General features: G+C 45.0%; 1 protein-coding gene across 6 annotated transcripts in view; it reads left to right on the top strand.

Annotated features, from left to right (window-relative positions):
* LOC143286821 (SH3 domain-containing YSC84-like protein 1) overlaps positions 1-19,043 on the top strand; it is a 197,010-nt gene that overhangs the window by 109,178 nt on the left and 68,789 nt on the right. Inside the window, exon 7 of one of the 6 annotated variants that reach the window (XM_076594629.1) lies at positions 14,669-14,868. The exons of the other annotated variants lie outside the window; for them this stretch is intronic. Coding sequence (XP_076450744.1) covers positions 14,669-14,853 — 185 coding nt within the window. The 3' untranslated portion in view covers positions 14,854-14,868. Of the gene's footprint in view, positions 1-14,668; positions 14,869-19,043 lie in introns of those variants that run through there. 6 annotated transcript variants of the gene reach the window in all.

Below are 19,043 nucleotides of genomic sequence, written 5' to 3'. Positions count from 1 at the left end.
AGGGTTTTTAAAAAAAAAATCAAAGGTAAAAACATCTGCCCAACTTTTCACCATCTCAAGCTCTCAGACGCTCTGATCACAGAGAAGAAGGCAGTCGCTAATCTGCTAGCCTCCACAATAGAACTGAACTCTGGATCTGCCAACAAATCTGCTCTTTTTCTCAAAACCAAAACCCTAAAAGAAAGAAAGCCCTGCAATTTCTCTTCTGGTAACACAGAGAGCTTCTCCCGGGGGGTCACTACCTTGTCGTGGTCGGGAGGTTTAATGGCCAGTGATCGAGCGAGCTATGTCAGCGGGGGCATAAGTGCTTCTGGTGGTTTACTGCTCTAGTCCCAGGTCTTAATTGACAGCCTACATAGCCATTGTAGCTGTTCAGGCTGAATAAGTGGTGTTTTTTTTTTTGTTTTTTTTTTGTACTGATGCCCCTGATAGGGCTTCCCATGCCGAACAGGTCGTGAGTGAGGCCCAAACTAAAAGTGACCCACTGTCCCTTTCGCTATTCTCTGTTCTTCTTTTTACCGCCTCTTTTCTGTCCTCAGCTCCCCATCAAGCCTTCTTTTCCACATTCTTTTTTCTCTGCGGCCTACTTCAGGCCCGCCGTGTTTGCGGTACGGCGCGACCTGTGATGGAGGGGAATGAGATCCTGGGGATTGAGAGAGCACGCTGCTCTCAACATGTCCCTTTGGCTCGGACCTCTCTTAACACTGGCCCGTGTGTGTCAATCGGCTACCCCTACAGTTTAGAGACTGGCAGTTTAGAGGCTAACGATGATAACCGCCGTAATGCTCAGTTCTCTGTCCCCGGGAGCTGGGCATGATCGGGGGGGAACGCGTTGGAGCTAGACTGTTGGTCGTATGTCCCTCTCGAAACCTGGAAGGGGTCAAGCTGGTGTTCCTTTGACCCTGGCCCCTAAGTGGGACCCCATGGTGGGTGGGTAAGGAGGGATTAATTTATGATTAAAAAAACCCCATGGCTTCTAACCAAATACACCCCCCTAAACTTGGGAAAAGGAGGAGACCAGGAACAGATGATTCGGACTCCAATTTGGAGGTCGGTGAGACCTCTGGATTTTGGCCGTCGTGGCTTGTGGTGCAGGGCACTGAAGATGACAAGCCCTTGTCGGCTCTCAGCCCCTTCGCCATCCAGAAGGGCTTCCATTGTCTAGCAGGCTCACTGAAGTCTGTCAAGAGGCTGAGGAGTAGAGCATTTCTGGTAGAGACAGCGTCAAAAAGGCAGACACAGCTTCTGCTTAAAGCGACCACTTTTGTGGATAGGGCAGTGAAGGTTTCCCCTCACAAAGGACTGAACTTTTCGAAGGGGGTCATCAGATGCCCTGAATTGAGAGGAGTATCTGAGGCAGAGATCAAGTGCGAGCTGTCCTCTCAGGGAGTGACGGATGTTTACAGGGTGACAGTAAGGAAGGGGTCGGACAGAGACCCGACCAACACATTTTTCCTCACCTTCTGCTGCCCGAATGTCCCCAAGGACATATGAGTCAGATACCTGCAGGTGAACGTAAGTCTGTACGTGCGGTCCCCTCTACGGTGTTTCAAGTGCCAGAAATTCGGACACGTGCGTGACTGCTGCAAGGAGGAAGAGGCGTGTGGCACCTGTTCAAAGGTGGCGCACCAGGGCGAATGCGTCAGCCCAGCCCGTTGTGTGAACTGCGGAGGCGGCCACCTGTCCTCATCTAAAGACTGCCCCACCTGGAAAAAAGAAAAAGAAATCCAGAAGGTGAAGACGAAGAAGAAAATATCATTCTTTGAGGCCCGTAAACAAGTGGAGGCTGCATTGCCTAAGACGTCTTACGCTTCTGTCGTCAGACCTAGGATGGTGGACGTTGCGATCCAGACAACATCAACAGGGCCTCCCGAAACCTGGAGGGGGTCAAGCTGGTGTTCTCTTGACCCCCTCCCGGGGGGGTCACTACCTTGTCATGGTCGGGAGGCTTAGTGGCCAGTGATCGAGCGACCTATGTCGGTGGGGGCATCAGTGCTTCTGGGGGTTTGCTGCTGTAGTCCCAGGTCTTAATTGACAGCTACATAGCCATCGTAGCTGTTCAGGCTGAATAAGTGGTGGTTTTCGTACTGATGCCCCTGATAGGCCTTCCCATGCCAAACAGGTTGTGAGTGAGGCCCAAACTAAACGTGACCCACTGTCCCTTTCGCTATTCTCTAGTCTTCTTTTTACCGCCCCTTTTCTGTCCATGCGGCACGACCTGTGATGGAGGGAAATGAGATCCTGGGGATTGAGAGAGCACGCTGCTCTCAACACATCCCTTTGGCTCGGACCTCTCCTAAGACAGGCGGCACACATTGGCCCGTGTGTGTCAATCGGCTACCCCTTCGTGGGGCTGGGTCAAGACTGGCAGTTTGGAGGCTAGCGAGGATAACCCCCGTAGTGCTCAGTTCTCTGTCCCCGGGAGCTGGGCATGATCGGGGGGGACCTCCTGAAACCTGGAGGGGGTCAGGCTGGTGTTCTCCTGACCCACTCCCGGGAGGGTCACTACCTTGTCGTGGTCGGGAGGCTTAGTGGCCAGTGATCGAGCGAGCTATGTCGGCAGGGGCATCAGTGCTTCTTGGGGTTTGGTGCTCTGGTCCCAGGTCTTAATTGACAGCCTACATAGCCATCATAGCTGTTAGGGCTGAATAAGTGGTGGTTTTGTACTGATGCCCCTGATAGGGCTTCCCATGCCGAACAGGTCGTGAGTGAGGCCCAAACTAAACGTGACCCACTGTCCCTTTCGCTATTCTTTGTTCTTCTTTTTACCGCCTCTTTTCTGTCCTCAGCTCCCCATCAAGCCTTCTTTTCCACATTCTTTTTTTCTCTGCGGCCTTCTTTAGGCCCGCCGTGTTTGCCGTGCGGCGCGACCTGTGATGGAGGGGAATGAGATCCTGGGGATTGAGAGAGCACGCTGCTCTCAACACATCCCTTTGGCTCGGACCTCTCCTAAGACAGGCGGCACACATTGGCCCGTGTGTGTCAATCGGCTACCCCTTCGTGGGGCTGGGTCAAGACTGGCAGTTTAGTGGCTGACGAAGGTAACCCCCGTAGTGCTCGGCTCTCTGTCCCCGGGAGCTGGGCATGATCGGGGGGGAGCACGTTGGAGCTGGGCTGCTGGTTGTATATCCCTCCCGAAACCTGGAAGGGGTCAAGTTGGTGTTCCCTTGACCCTGGCCCCTAAGTTGGACCCCATGGTGGGTGGGTAAGGGAGGGATGAATTCACATTTTTCTTTCAACATGAATCCTAAACAAACACACACCCCCAAACTCGGAAAAAGACGACGACAGGGAACGGACGACTCAGACTCTGAGTCGGAGGTCGTTGAGACCTCTGGTTTTTGGCCATCGTGGCTAGTGATGGAGGGCGCTGATGACGACAAGCCCTTGTCGGCTCTCAGCCCCTTCGCTGTCCAGAAGGGCTTTCAGTGTCTGGCAGGATCGCTCAGATCCATCAAGAGGCTGAGGAGCGGAGCGTTTTTAGTGCAGACGGAATCCAAAAGGCAGACACAGCTCCTTCTGAAGGCGACCACTTTCGTGGATAGGGCGGTGAAGATTTCCCCTCACAAAGGTCTCAACTGCTCAAAGGGGGTCATCAGATGCCCGGAGTTGAAAGGTGCGTCTGAGGCCGAGATCAAGAGCGAGCTGTGCTCTCAGGGAGTGACCGATGTGTACAGGGTGACGGTGAGGAAGGGGTCGGACAGAGTCCCGACCAACACTTTCTTCCTCACCTTCTGCTGCCCGGATGTCCCCAAGGACATTCGGGTCGGATACCTGCTAGTTAATGTCAGCCTGTGCGTACCGTCCCCTCTGAGATGCTTTAAGTGTCAGAAATTCGGACACGTGAGAGACCGATGTAAGGAGGAAGAGGCGTGTGGCACCTGTTCGAAGGCGGCGCACCAGGGCGATTGCATCAGTGCAGCCCTGTGTGCGAACTGCGGAGGTGGCCACCCGTCCTCATCGAAGGACTGCCCCGCCTGGAAGAAAGAAAAACAAATCCAGAAAGTCAAGACAGAACAGAAAATTTCCTTCTTTGAGGCAAGGAAACAGGTGGAGGCCGTGTCGCTTAAGGCGTCGTATGCCTCTGTCGTCAGATCCAGGACGGTGGACGTCGCGGTCCAGACGACGTCCACAGGAACGCAGACGGACGACTTAACCGCCTCGTCGGAACCGTTGGCCTTGGGTGGAGGCGCTGTGTCCACCCCTTCTCATCCTGCGCGGCAGTCCTCAGGGGCTGCTGGGCAGGAGAGAAAAGCCTCAGGCGGAGGCACGTTGTCCGCCTCCCGCCCCACCCCACCCCCCGGCCCCCCTCGCCCCGCCTCTCGTCTGCCTGGCCGAGGTGGTGGATATTCCGACCCGGTCGGAATCCGAAAAATTTATGTCAAAAAACAAATACTCCATCCTGGCGGACCTTGAGCCACCGCAAGTGGAGGAGCAGGGGGTAGCGATGGAATAGGCTGCTGCTTTATTTTTAAAAAAAAAACCTTTTTAATGGCAGTGATCCACTGGAATATCCGGGGATTCTATGCCAACTTCCAGGAACTCCAGCTGCTTTGTCGTGCTTTGAAACCTTCAGTGCTGGCACTGCAGGAGACTCTGCAAAGAGATGGCAAGGTTTTATCTCTCTCTGGTTTTAACTCCGTTTTTAAACCCGCTCAACCGAAGCAAGAGGGGTTGACGGGAGGTGTCGCTCTTTTTATTCGAAAGTCCCTTTTATACAGTACAGTTCTTTTAAGCACCCCTTTACAGGTGGTGGCAGTCAGAGTCACGCTCGAGAAAACCATCACTGTCTGCTCTCTCTACCTTCCCCCTTCCGTCCGTGTTCTGAGGCAGGACCTCATGAACCTGGTCGACCAGCTCCCACGTCCGTTTTTACTGTTGGGCGACTTCAATGGACACTCCCCGCTCTGGGGAAGTGAGATGACATCAGCCCGAGGTCTTCTCTTAGAAAACCTTCTCTCTGACATGGACTTGTGCTGTCTTAACGACAAGTCTCCCACTTACCTGTATCTGTCCTCTGGAAAGCTCTCGTGTTTAGATCTGTCGGTCTGCGATCCATCGTTGGTCCTGGACTACGAGTGGAAAGTGCACGACGATCTGCACGGGAGTGACCACTTTCCTGTTGTCCTCCGCCCCACAGATGGAGAAGGTGACTCTCTGCCTGACCGCTTGTACTACGACAAAGCAGACTGGAGTTTTTTTACCACCAAGATAAGAGCGGAGCTGCAGGAAGAAACAGTATTGAAAAGCAAGGACCCTGCTGACGCTCTGACTCGGATCGTTTTAGATTGCGCCAAGCAGCAGTCCCATCGTCTATCTCCAAGCCTCAGGTGCCCTAGAACGCCCTGGTTCAACGCGGAATGTCGGGAGGCCCGCAAGTCTCGGAAGAGAGCGCAGCGACGCGTCTTTCGGAGACCGGAGTCCGATAGCGTTCGAACCCATCAACAGCTGAGGGCGAAAGCCAGGTATGTTTTTAAAAAGAGCCAGAGGAAGTCATGGAGAGATTTCTGCTCTTCCTTAACCTCCAACACACCCAAGAAGAAAGTGTGGAGGGTTTTAAAAAGAATTACGGGCAAAAACGCATGCCCGACCTTCCACCATCTTAAACTTTCAGACGCTCTGGTCACAGAGAAGAAAGCAGTTGCCAATTTGCTTGCCTCCACAATAGAACAGAACTCGAGATCTGCTAACAAATCTGCTCGCTTTCTTAAAACAAAAAACCTGTCAGAAAAAACACCATGTAACTTCTTTTCCGACAACACAGAGAATTACAACCTTCCTTTCACAATGAACGAACTTAAATCTGCCCTTCAGACCTGTACGGATTCCTGTCCAGGAATGGACGAGGTCCATTATAAACTCCTAAAGCACCTTCCCCAAACCTGTCTGGACACCCTGCTTAAAGTTTATAACCACATCTGGGTCACAGGCTTCTTTCCACCCTCCTGGCGGAAAGCCCTCATAATCCCGCTGCCGAAAACCGGGAAAAGACCCCTCGAACCCCTCAACTACCGCCCAATTGCACTGACCAGCTGCGTCTGCAAACTGATGGAGAAGATGGTCAACGGTAGACTGATGTGGAAACTAGAGACCGACGGCCTTCTGGCGAAAGAACAGTGCGGTTTCCGCAAGCATCGCTCTACCGTTGACCATCTGGTTCGTCCGGAAACCACGATAAGAAATGCTTTCGTCAACAAACAACATGTGGTGGCCATATTTTTTTACCTGGAGAAAGCTTACGATACCACGTGGAAATTTGGTATTCTTTCCGACTTGCACAAGCTCGGCTTCCGAGGACACCTGCCTCAGTTTATCCACAATTTTTTACAAGACAGACAATTCCAGGTGAGAGTCGGCACCACCCTGTCCGACATTCACGAGCAGGAGCTGGGTGTCCCGCAGGGGAGCATCCTGTCGCCGGCTCTGTTCAGCATCAAAATTAATGACATCGTTCAATCCGTTCAGAAAGGATCGGACAGCTCGCTGTTCGTGGATGATTTTGCCTTATATGCAACCGGCAGCACGTACGCCAGCATCCAGCGACGGCTTCAGCTCTGCGTCAACAAAATCCAGTGTTGGGCAGAGGAGAATGGCTTCACATTTTCGTCCTCCAAAACTGAATGCATCCACTTTCATAATTTTCGCCAATTCTATCAGGACCCTAAATCCGTCTGGGAACATCCACCATCCCGGCGGTCAAGGAAGCCAGATTTCTAGGGGTCGTCTTCGATCAGAAGCTGAATTTTCTCAGCCACATTAAACAGCTGAAAATATCTTGCCTAAAAGCCCTGAACATCATCCGAGTTGTGGCACACACGAACTGGGGTGCTGATAAGAGGACTTGCACCTCTACAGAGCCCTGGTCCGGTCCAAACTGGATTATGGAAGTGTTGTATACGGCTCGGCCAGACCGTCCTACCTGAAACTGTTGGACCCTGTACACCACCAAGGGCTCCGTCTCAGCTTGGGTGCTTTCCGCACCACCCCTGTGCACAGCCTGTACGCAGAGGCGGGGGAACCACCTCTTTCCAACCGCAGACTGAAGCTGACCCTGAACTATTATTTGAAATTGTTTTCGGAACCTACAAACCCTGCTTACGACGCTGTATTCAACAACCCTTTCGATAAGAAATTTACAGACAACCCAAACTGCATACCTCCTCTCGGACTCCGCATTCAGCCGCACTTGGAAAATGCCGATCTGGATGTCGGTGGCATCTCAGATTTCTCTAAGTTCCCTGACAGCCCCCCGTGGACCTTTACAACACCTGAGGTCCGATTCGATCTGGCCTCGTACCGTAAGGACACCACCAGTTCTCTGGCCTACAGAACCTACTTTTCGGAACTGTGCCACAAATTCCCCACCTTTCAAGGCATCTTCACTGATGGTTCCAAGTCGGAGGACGGAGTCGCCGCATCTGCGTTCTGTCCCGCCTTTCCTGACCGGCCCTCAACGGAACACATCCTGTCTGACAGCTCGGTATACACCGCGGAACTGACCGCACTGGTCCTGGGGTTAAAAATGGTTCTCTCTTCCAAACAGAAGAGATTCATGATCTTTTCCGACTCCTTATCAGCCCTGGAGGGCGATCGCCTGCAGGAATATCACTCATCCCAAACTGCTGGAATTTTATGAAACTTTTACTCTCGCAACGAAGAAAGGATACGAGGTTGTGTTGGCCTGGGTTCCCGGACATGTTGGCATTCGTGGTAACGAAAGGGCGGACCTGCTGGCCAGGAACGCTGTAAAAGAAAGTATTGTCCAGATCCTTGGTACCCTATACAGACATGAAGCGGAAGGTCAATACTTACGTTAAGGATCTTTGGCAAGAGAAGTGGAACACCCAGATGGACAAACAAGCTCTTCCAGATCCGTCCGGACCTGGGGGAGACCCTCCCTTCGGGGGTGAAGACAGAAAGGAGGAATCTGTGCTGTGCAGACTGCGTACGGGGCACACTTTTTTTTACTCATTCTTACTTGTTGAAGGGGGAGGAGGCCCCTCGATGCGTTCCCTGTGACGAGCCTCTCACCGTGGAAACACGTGCTCCTTGACTGTTGGGATCTGCATGACGTTAGACGCAGACATACACGGCGGTTTCTTTGAAGACTTTGTTTCGTGATGTCCCTCCGTGGGCGCTGATGGACTTCTTAAAAGAAGTGAACCTTTTTAACCAGATTTGAAGGTTTTAAACTATGGAAGTTTTTTTTTTAACTTTGGAGTGGAAAGTTTGAGTGGTTGACTCGTTTTAATTGGTTGTTTTTTTTAGCCTTGTAGTAGTAATTGACGCGGCGATAGCCTTGAGATGGCCTTAGTGGTCGGCGAGGCTCTAAGCACCATAATTTCATTTCATTTTCATTTTCAGCTACAACCTTCCTTTCACTATGAACTGCATGGGTTTCCTCTCCAGGAATGGACGAAGTCCATTATAAACTTTTAAAACATTCTTCCTGAAACCTGTCCTGGACACCCTGCTCAAAGTTTACAACCACATCTGGAATTACAGGCTTTTTTTCCACCCCTCCTGGTGGAAAGCCCTCATATACCCGGTGCCAAAACCGGGAAAAGACCCCTCGAACCCTTCCAACTACCACCCAATAGCACTGACCAGCTGCATCTGCAAACTGATGGAGAAGATGGTCCAACGGTAGACTGATGTGGAAACTAGAGACCGCCGGCCTTCTGGCGAAAGAACAGTGCGGTTTCGCAAGCATCAATCTACCGTTGACCATCTGGTTCGTCTGGAAACCACTGTAAGAAATGCCTTTGTAAACAAACAGCATGTGGTGGCCATATTTTTTGACTTGGAGAAAGCTTACGATACCACCTGGAAACTTGGGAATCCTCTCGGACCTGCACAAGCTCAAGCTTCCGAGGACACCTGCTTCAGTTCATCCATAACTTCTTGCAAGACAGACAATTCCAGGTGAGGGTCGGCACCACCCTGTCAGACATTCACGAGTAGGAGCTTGGGTGTTCCGCAAGGGTGCATTTGTCGCCGGCTCTCTTCAGCATCAGAATTAATGACATCGTTCAGTTGGTTCAGAAGGGATCGGACAGCTCGCTGTTTGTGGACGATTTCGCCTTGTAAGCAACTGGCAGATGTATGCCAGCATCCAGCAACGGCTTCAGTTCTGGTGTGGACAAAATTCAGTGTTGGGCAGAGGAGAATGGTTTCACCTTTTCATCCTCCAAAACTGAGTATTCATCTTCATAACTTTCGCCAGTTCTATCCAGACCCTGAAATCCGTTCTGGGAAAATCCACCATCCTGGCGGTTAAGGAAGCCAAATTTTTAGGTGTCCATTTTGATCAGAAGCTGACTTCCTCAGCCATATCAAACAGCTGAAAATATCTTGTCAAAAAGCCCTGAACATCATCCGAGTTGTGGCCTCCCACGGACTGGGGTGCTGATAAGAGAACTCTCTTGCACCTCTACAGAGCCTGGTCCAGTCCAAACTGGATTACGGAAGTGTAGTATATGGCTCGGCCAGACCATCTTACCTGTAAACTGTTGGACCCTATACACCATCAAGGGCTCCGTCTCAGCTTAGGTGCATTCCCGCACCACCCCTGTGCACAGCCTGTATGCAGAGGCAGGGGAGCCGCCCTCTCTCCAACTGCAGACTGAAGCTGACCCTAAATTATTATTTGAACTTGTTTTCTGAACCGACAAACCCTGCTTATGACGCTGTATTCAACAACCCTTTCGATAAGAAATTTAAAGACAACCCAAACTGCATCCCTCCTCTTGGACTTCGCATTCAGCCGCACTTAGAAAATGCCGATCTGGATGTCGGTGGCAATCTCAGATTTTTTCAAGTTCCCCGACAGCCCTCTCCGTGGACCTTTAGAACACCTGAGGTCCGATTTGATCTGGCCTCGTACCGTAAAGAATCCTCCAGTTCTCTGGCCTACAGAACTTACTTTTCGGAACTCTGCCTCAATTTCCCACTTTTCAAAGAATCTTCACTTACGGTTCCAAGTCAGAGGACGGAGTCGCTGCATCTGCGTTCTGTCCCGCCTTTCCTGACCGGGCCCTCAAACGGAACAACATCCTGTCTGACAGCTCGGTGTACACTGCAGAACATGACCGCACTGGTTATGGCGGGGTAAAAATGGTTCTCTCTTCGAAACAAAAGAGATTTTTTTATTTAAACTTTGAGTGGGAAAGTTTTGAAGTGGTGACTCATTTTTGACTCACTTGTGTAAACAAAGTGAGTCTATGTTTTAACCGGTGTTCGGTTGTCTGTGTGTGTGTGTGTCTGTGTGTGTCTGTGTGTCCGTGGTAAACTTTAACATTGACATTTTCTCTGCAACTACTTTGTCAGTTGACACCAAATTTGGCATAAAAATAGGAAAAATCCAGTTCTTTCCAGTCATCTTGTTTAAAACAATATTGCGCTTCAGGGATTGGCACAAAAAAGTAAAGAATGAAGCCTAATTATATGCAAACTGCATTTACTGTTATATTTATATTTTTTGTATTCTCTAAACTTGGCACTTTGATCCGATATTCTGACCCAACAGCTTAGAGGAGTCATTATTATCATTTTTTGTTCAAACAGGAACTTCTTTTGCTAAGCATGGAATTTTTATTTATTTTGCAAACGTTTTTGGTTTCAGATAGTAAAAAGGGGAAATTACTCTGTAATGCTAGTGGAGTTAATTTGCTTTAAACTGATCTTTCTCATCTTAAACATTACATTTGAAACAAGAGAGGCAAGGCCTTCAAGACTCACTTGTGATGCACTTTTAAAAAAAAATCCAAGCTTTTTATGTATTGAGTATAATTTCAAAAAGTAAATTTTTAAAATGGGAAAAAATCCGTTTAAAAAAAACTAAGGGTTTCCCCGCGAGTAATTTCCCTTTTTCTGCTTTTCTTACCAAAACGTTTGCCCCTAAATAAAACTTCCACTTAGCAAAAAAAAGTTCCTGTTTTTAAAAAAAATGTAATAATGACAGATCCTTTTTTTGGGTTTGAATATCAGATCCCAAAGTGCCCAAATTTAGAGAAAACAAAAAAAAATAAAAATAACAGTAAATGCATTTATACTAAAAACATAAAAAATTGGTTTTTTTTTTAAAAGTGTTTTCACAAAAGGTTTGAAAAGGGCTTGGGGCCCTTTTTTGTTTTGTTTGTTTTTAAACCCTTTTTTAGTAGTTATTAATTTTTTTTTTTGGTTGGGAAAAGCCTTGAGTTGGGGCCCTTTGAGGCTATAAAAACATCATTTTAAATTTTTTTCATTTTTAAGCCCCCATAATTTGATTTGATTTTTTCCCCGGGAAGCCCTTTACTGCCCCCCCCCTCTCCTCATCCCCCTTCTCTTCGAAGCTACACATATGGACTGACAGTACTTATGCTGGAATTTGGTTCATGTTCACTGTCACTTTACTTCTGGCCAGTACAGATGGAGACTGATGTCTCGGGCTCAAAATTTAATCACAATTACTTTCTCTCTGAGTTCTCTTCACACAGCAAAGCAGCATGTGCACTTCACTCCTACAGTTATTATAAATTAAATCTGCCTATAAGTAGGTATATGCCTTTGAATATTACAGTTGTTTTCTTCATGTTCTGCTGATCATGCTGGTATCAAATTTCGTGTGCCAAGACAAATGTGGAGCCTTCTACTGGACTTTTCAAAATTTCACGTTTGAAAGAGCAAGACTGGCTGGCATTTCCAGTGCTTGTGACAGCTTGCTAAAGCTGTGTTGATTATTGTGTGTTGTTCGTGCTGCTCTTTTTTTTTTCAGTGTGACATTGACTCTACTGAAATAGAGAATTAAGTTCTGCTAAATACATATTGAGATGTAGAGCAGTTGAGGAATTAAATATTAGGTCTGATATTGATTTTCCAAACAATGCACAAAATAATTTAAATCTACCAACCATTCATACATATGTTTCAGATATTCTGCATTCCTCAGACATTGATTTACATGATATGGCACCTCATGAGCTGTTGCCACTTGTTCCTCCCTGGGAGTTAACAAAAACAAACATCAACATATGTGCTTCTGAAACAACAAAAGGGGAATGACCACATATAATAGTAGCATCAGTCAGAATTGAATTAGAAGAAAATTATGATTATCATTTAAAGTTAACACTGATGGCTTGGTTCTGGATGATAACAGTGCTGGATCTGCTTTTGGATTCCTAGTCTAAAAACAGTAAAATACATTTTTTATGTAAGGGACATTCAGTTTTTACAGTTGAGTTTGTGGCCATCCTTATGGCCTTGAATCATTTTGTTCAAATACTAATGATGATAAGTAATATCCTTGTTTTTGTGTTGATTCTCAGTCAGTTTTAAAAAGTTTGCTCCTTTTTGAAAATAATCAGAGAGAAGATTTATTGTTTGAAATTAGGTGTTCATTACACTCCCATACTGGATTCCTTCATAACGACCAAACAGACAGGGCAGCAAAAAGGGGAGCAAAGATTTATACAGGTAGTTCAAAAGTATATTGCCCATTGTCATACAAGGAGATAAGTATTTTACCAGAAAAAGGACTCTAATGCAACTCTAAAACCTTGTCAGTGGACTCTCAGATTTTGGTCCGATTCACAGACCAGTCCTAAGTTTAATGTTCAGACTATTATCTAATTCATTACAGACTAGATATTGCTCAAAGGTCAAGTGCATATGCTTCAGCAATGTGAAAATTAAGCATGTAATTTTTTACTGTGCTTTGATGAAGCCTTACCTGCACGAAAATGTGTCATCACAAGAGACTTGAGAATGTTGGTGTTTTTGACTATTTGCATTGATTATCAGTTATTTCGCTTGTTAGATTAGTGACTTCTCTTTTACGAAGTCCGTTAAGTAATTTAAAAAAATCGTATTTAGATATTTAAGTTTCACCTCCCATGTGCCAGAAAATTGTGAAAAACTCCAAAGCTGTTGAGAATTAATGCAGTAACAGATGAGGGCAGTCATAACTGAACTTTTTGCAGAAAAACTGTATTGAATCTGAAATCCACTTTCTTTTGATTTACTCCAAATATAAAACCATTAGAGATATATTAAATCCTAATAAATTCTATCATCAAACGTCATTATTCAGATTTACTCTTTTAATTTCAAACATGAATGAATATCTAACAAAAAGACTAGCAGTATTTGTGTACAAAGCATTAGACTTAAGACATATCTTTATTGACAATATGAAATGAACATAATGGCATCTAACAAACTTTCTCTTTATGTATTTTCTCACCCTCATTGTAATGGACCAGAGGCTTCTCCAGTTAAACCATTTTAGGTTCTGAGTTCTTTGTCACAAAGTGTGTTGTGACTACTATTATCATAATCCAGATCTGTGCCTAAATCATCAACCTCACCACTTCACAGGTTTTCTTCCCACAGTCCATGTCTTTCAGTATTTCCTGAAGCTCCTCTAAGGCTGTAAATCTTCCGAAAATGAGCCGAGGTCAGTCTTTGCAAGACAATGCCATTTTAACCAATATGTCTACAAGGGAATTTCCAACTGCCCGTGAGTCATACAGTACAGACAATACAATGGATGTATACAATCTTATAGCATTCTAGAAGACAGGGAGAAACAAAGTAAGTAGGTAATTTCCTTTTAACAATCAACTGTGAATAGCTGATGAAAACTGGATGTGATAGATTCGTCCTGTAGGTGTATAGCACTACAAAAAAAAAGAGACACAAGTCTAACGTCCCAAGGCAGGCAAAGGGTTAATGAGCTGTTTTTCTGAATATGTAAAGCACTTTGAGCTCTATTTGAGAAGAAGTGCTGAATAAGTGTTTATTATTATTATTATTATTATTATATTTTAGTAGAAAGGCATTTTTTACTGCATTTAAAAAAATTTATAGTACATAGGCATTTTACTACAAAATTTTGTCTTAGTGCAAAGGAACATTCATAATGCATATTTTAAGTACAAAGGCATTTTACTGCATTTTATCAGGACTAATACAGTTTACTGAATATTATTAGGACAAAGGCATTTTACTATTTTTTTGGTGCCTTTTCTGCATATTTTCAGCAGAAAGGCATTTTATTGTATATTTTCAGTTCCAAGACACTTTACTGCAATTTTTTGTGCAAAAGCATTTTACTGCATATATTTTTAGTGCAAAGGCAATTTACTGCATATTTTTAGTACAAAGTTTCTGCATATTTTCAGTACATAGGCATTTTGCTGCAAATGTTCAATACAGATGCATAGAATGTTGGGTGACTGTTTCTGAGGTCTTAGAAGTTAGGGCACAAAATGTCACAGCCACAGGTCGCTATCATAAAGTGAAAGATCTGATGAAATATATCAGTCTCCTCAGCATATGGATACATGATTTTATAAAGATGTGTATGTAGGTTTTGATGTTGATGGTATCAGTGGCATTTGGAAAACTGTTTATGACTTCTTTGATTAAAAGAAGTATCTCATGACAAAATGAGTATAGTCATTGAAAATAATTCAGTGTACTATTTTTGTTATTTTTTATGATCCCAGGTGTTCCAAGAAAATGTACATTAACTAGTTATCCATGTTAGCATAAAGTCTGTATTAAAAAAATTATCTGCATGTCTGTTCAGACATTTTTGATAATACACTTCAAAAAAAGAAAAAAAGAAAAAAAAGAAGTAATTCCGTTTGTGTATTTGTTGTCCAATACATACATGTGACAGGAGACAGCATGGATAGAGCAGCCTTCTCTACCCTGACCTCTAGTAAGGTGGTCACACCTGTGGACCAAACATCCTGCACTGCCCTGGCCTTGTTCCACTACCAGGCTCAGCTTAGCTGCGACCTTTCTTTCTTTGCAGGTAAGAATATCAGTTGTTGGCTGCAACATCTCTGTCTCAGTGGCTAAGAATATCAGGTGTTAGCTGTACATAACGGTTGTTTCTGCAGACTGTGCTATAAATAGTTCACCAAGCTCATTCACCTTCCACACATGCACGGCACCCAGCCTCTTGTGTTTGATGCAAACAATTCCTTTGATCATAAGGCAGCTGGTGTGTGTTTTGCTTTTTTTTAAAACCAAAATCAACACCTTTGCACCTATCCATGATTGCAATATTGCAAGTTCATCATATTTAATCTACAGAGAATTAAGGCACTTAAATAAATCACATGACAATGAAGTCAACATGCCGCACATGCCGCAGAGTGGCACTTCCAACCTCTGCAGGACATGTTCAGTCCTTAATTCCAAGACACTCTGAAGACAAGTAATTCTTGTTCACCTCATCAAAATATTAACACATCCAGGCAATGAATGCATTTAGTATAATCACCAGAACTATGCAATATACAGCACAAATTGGTAAAATAGTAACACATCAACTTTATGAATAAGCTGCCAACTACCTGCAGACAGTGAGAATGATGCACTTGTACATAAATGCATAGAACACACATACAAACGTGTATGTATATATGATAGTCCAGTCTTGTTCGACTAAAGACCTCAGAACAGCAGAGGAGGTAACTACTGTCTTGACTATCTGGGTGAGGATTTGATTACAGTGGGAGAGTGTCTGGCCCAGGTTAATCCCCACTCTCTCGGCCAGGAGGGTTTTTAGGACCAGTTGATGTTGGGATGGACCCAAGGCTAACTAGCCTCCAAGGCTGCAGCACTAAGAGCCAGTGCAATTTTGCTCCTAGATGGAGAGTCATAGTCCTGCACAAAAGACTAAGCTGTAAATGACTTCCCATTGCAGTGGAGAAACCATGATTATACAGCTCTCACTTTGCTGTTGGCCCATCTGTAAACTTATGTCAATCTGTGATATAAGCTCATACATACTGGCCAAACACACACACACACACACACACACACACACACACACACACACACACACACACAGTGACTGACTGACTGACTGACTGTCTGACTGACTGACTGAAACCAATATATGTCCGATTAAACTTTGGCTGTACAACACTTGCACGCTCACACACACACACACAAACGCATACGCATGCATGTGCACACACACATGCATGCATGCATGCACAACACACATGCACACACATGCATGTGCACACACACACATGCACACACATGCCTGTGCACACACACACATGCACATACATACGCATGCAATGCATGCACACACACACAACACCACATTATTTTTCTCTTTTTTTGTCTTCCACCTTGTGTGGTTTGTGAGTAAAGTTGGTGATAGTTTAGTTGAAATTAAAAACAAGAGAGGCAAAGCCTTCACAACTCACTTGTGACATGTGCTTTATCAGAAAATGATAACAATGTTTTATTCAAAAAAGGCCCATGGCCCATTTGAAGGGGGTACACATGAATAGGAAACATGCTAGAAAATGATGCACACAAAAATATTGTACCCGGTGCATGTAATTCATGAATATTGTATATATATATATATATAATATATATATAATCTTTGAACATTATCGTTTTATCAGCTCAGAATGGTTCTTCTCTGAAATGACTTATACAGAAACACTCGAAGTTCTTGATAAGAGATTCATTTTTGCAAGACATTAACAATGTTAGTCTGAAAAAGGTTGGTCTGCTATAATACTTTGACGGGATGAATCTTTTTCTAAGATCATCCAATGCCAGACAGCAAAAAACAAATGAACTTCATCCTCTCTGTCGGATCTGCACATCGGACATGTGTACTTTAAATTTTTCTTGTACCTTTGACTATGCACAGCTATATCAGAAACACCAGTTCTAAACTTAGCATACATCTCATAGATTTATTCATATTCATTACAATATAGTGTTTTGTTAAATTATTCATTTTTAGTAGTCTGTACAAAGAAAATCTATCACCATTTTCAATATGACCTATTCCAGTCTTGCCACCTAAAATTTATTAAATATTGTGTAAACAAACTAAGAAACTTTCAGCACATTCAACACCTTGATTTAACCAAACAAATGAAAAGCGATAACTACATAGACACTTGAATATTTGTTGCCCCAGTGATTTTCTGTCTACTATCTAAATTATACCATATCATATTAGCTTATGCAGGGAGTCTATGTTCATATATTTGGACAAGTTTTAACCAATAGTTGGTACATTTAATATATGAATTAAGATATATCGGGAATCTTCATATTCACCATAAACCAGATCGTTAGGAGTTCGTCATTAACACATAAGATTTGTTGCATGGCAAACAAATGTAGCTTTTCTATTTCACTTCCTGTTTCTAAAGCCCAAATCTCAGCCCCGTATTGCACTATAGGCTGGACCTGTGCATAAAACAACTTAAAGAATAATTCTGCTGAGCTATGTTCAAACTTAATATATTAACAACTGCTCGTTTTCCTCTACTCACAAGATCTTGACATGCAACATTAAAGCTGAGTTTTATTGAAAAAATAAATACTAGATACTATATTAGATTTACTACAGACATTTCAGATCTACCATAAAACCACTGACAGCCTTCTGGCAAAAGAACAGTGCAGTTTCCGCAAGCATTGGTCCTACTGTTGACCATTTGGTTTGTCTGGAAACCACAGGAGGAATGCTTTCGTCAACAAACAGCATGTGGTGGCCATATTTTTTATATAGAGAAAGCCTATGATACCACCTGGAAATTTGAGATCCTTTCAGATCTGCACAAGCTCAGCTTCTGAGGACACCTGCCCCAGTTTATCCACAATTTTCTTGCAAGACAGACAATTCCAGGTGAGGGTTGGCACCACCCTGTCCGACATTCACGAGCAGGAGCTGGGTGTTCCGCAAGGGAGCATTCTGTCGCCGGCTCTCTTCAGCATCAAGATAAACGACATTATCCATTCGGTTCAGAAGGAATTGGACAGCTCGCTGTTTGTGGACAATTTCACCCTGTACACAACTGGCAACACATATGCCAGCATCCAGCAACGGCTCCAGCTCTGTGTGGACAAAATTCAGTGTTGGGCAGATGAAGAATGGTTTCACCTTTTCATCCACTAAAACTCAGTGTATTTATTTTCACAACTTTTGTCAGTTCTATCTGGACCCTGAAATCCGTCCTGGGAAAATCCACCATCCCGGCGGTCAAAGGAAGCCAAATTTCTGGGGGTTGTTTTCAGTCAGAAGCTGAACTTCTTCAGCCACATCAAAGAGCTGAAAACATCCTGCCTAACCCATTTCCAAAAGCTACTCCCAAACCCCCATGTGCGTACCACCCCCAGACAAGACCCCACCCTTGTGTTGCCACCAAAATTTTTAGACTCCCTAGGTTTTAGTGCCCCCTATTTTTGACACTTTTAACACAAGGTGGGATTGGTGCCGGAGTCCACAAATTCTACTTTTCATACATCGTTGTCTACTAAATAACCCCCGTTTCTGTTAGACATTTTTTAATTGTTTAACTCCCCTATGGATTACGGGTCTGTAGTATATGGCTGGCCCAGACATCTTACCTGAAAACTGCTGGACCCGATACACCACCAAGGGCTCCGTCTTGCTTAGGTGCAATTCCGCACCACCCTGTGCACGGCCTGTATGCAGAGATGGGGGAATTGCCTCCCTCCAACTGCAGATTGAAGCTGACGCATTTGAATATACAACTTGAAACTGTTTTCCAAACTAAACCTGCTTACAAAGTGTCTTTAAACAGCCCCTTCAAGAAGAAATTTAAAGACACCCAAACTGCATCCTCCTCTTGGACTCCGCATTCAGCACGCATAGAAAATGCCGATCTGGATGTCAGCGGATCTTGAGATTTCTCCAAGTTTCCCGACAGCCCTCCTGTGGGACATTTAAACAACTGAGGTCCGATTCGATCTGGCCTCGTACCGTCAAGACTCCACCGTTCACTGGCCTACAGAACGTTACTTTTCAGAAACTATGCCACAAAATTCCCCACTTTCCAAAAAATCTTCACTGATGGTTTCCAGTGGCGGATAGAGTCGCAGCATCTGCATTCTGTCCGCCTTTCCTGACCAGCCCTCAATGGAACACATCGTATCTGACAGCTCAGTCCTCCCGAACCTGGAGGGGCTCAAGCTGGTGTTTCTCTTGACCCCCCTCCCGGGGGGTCACTACCTTGTCGTGGTCGGGAGGC

Source organism: Babylonia areolata, chromosome 10 (assembly GCF_041734735.1).
Source record: "Babylonia areolata isolate BAREFJ2019XMU chromosome 10, ASM4173473v1, whole genome shotgun sequence".
NCBI lineage: Eukaryota > Metazoa > Mollusca > Gastropoda > Neogastropoda > Buccinidae > Babylonia > Babylonia areolata.
This window is presented reverse-complemented; position numbering and strand designations above follow the sequence as displayed.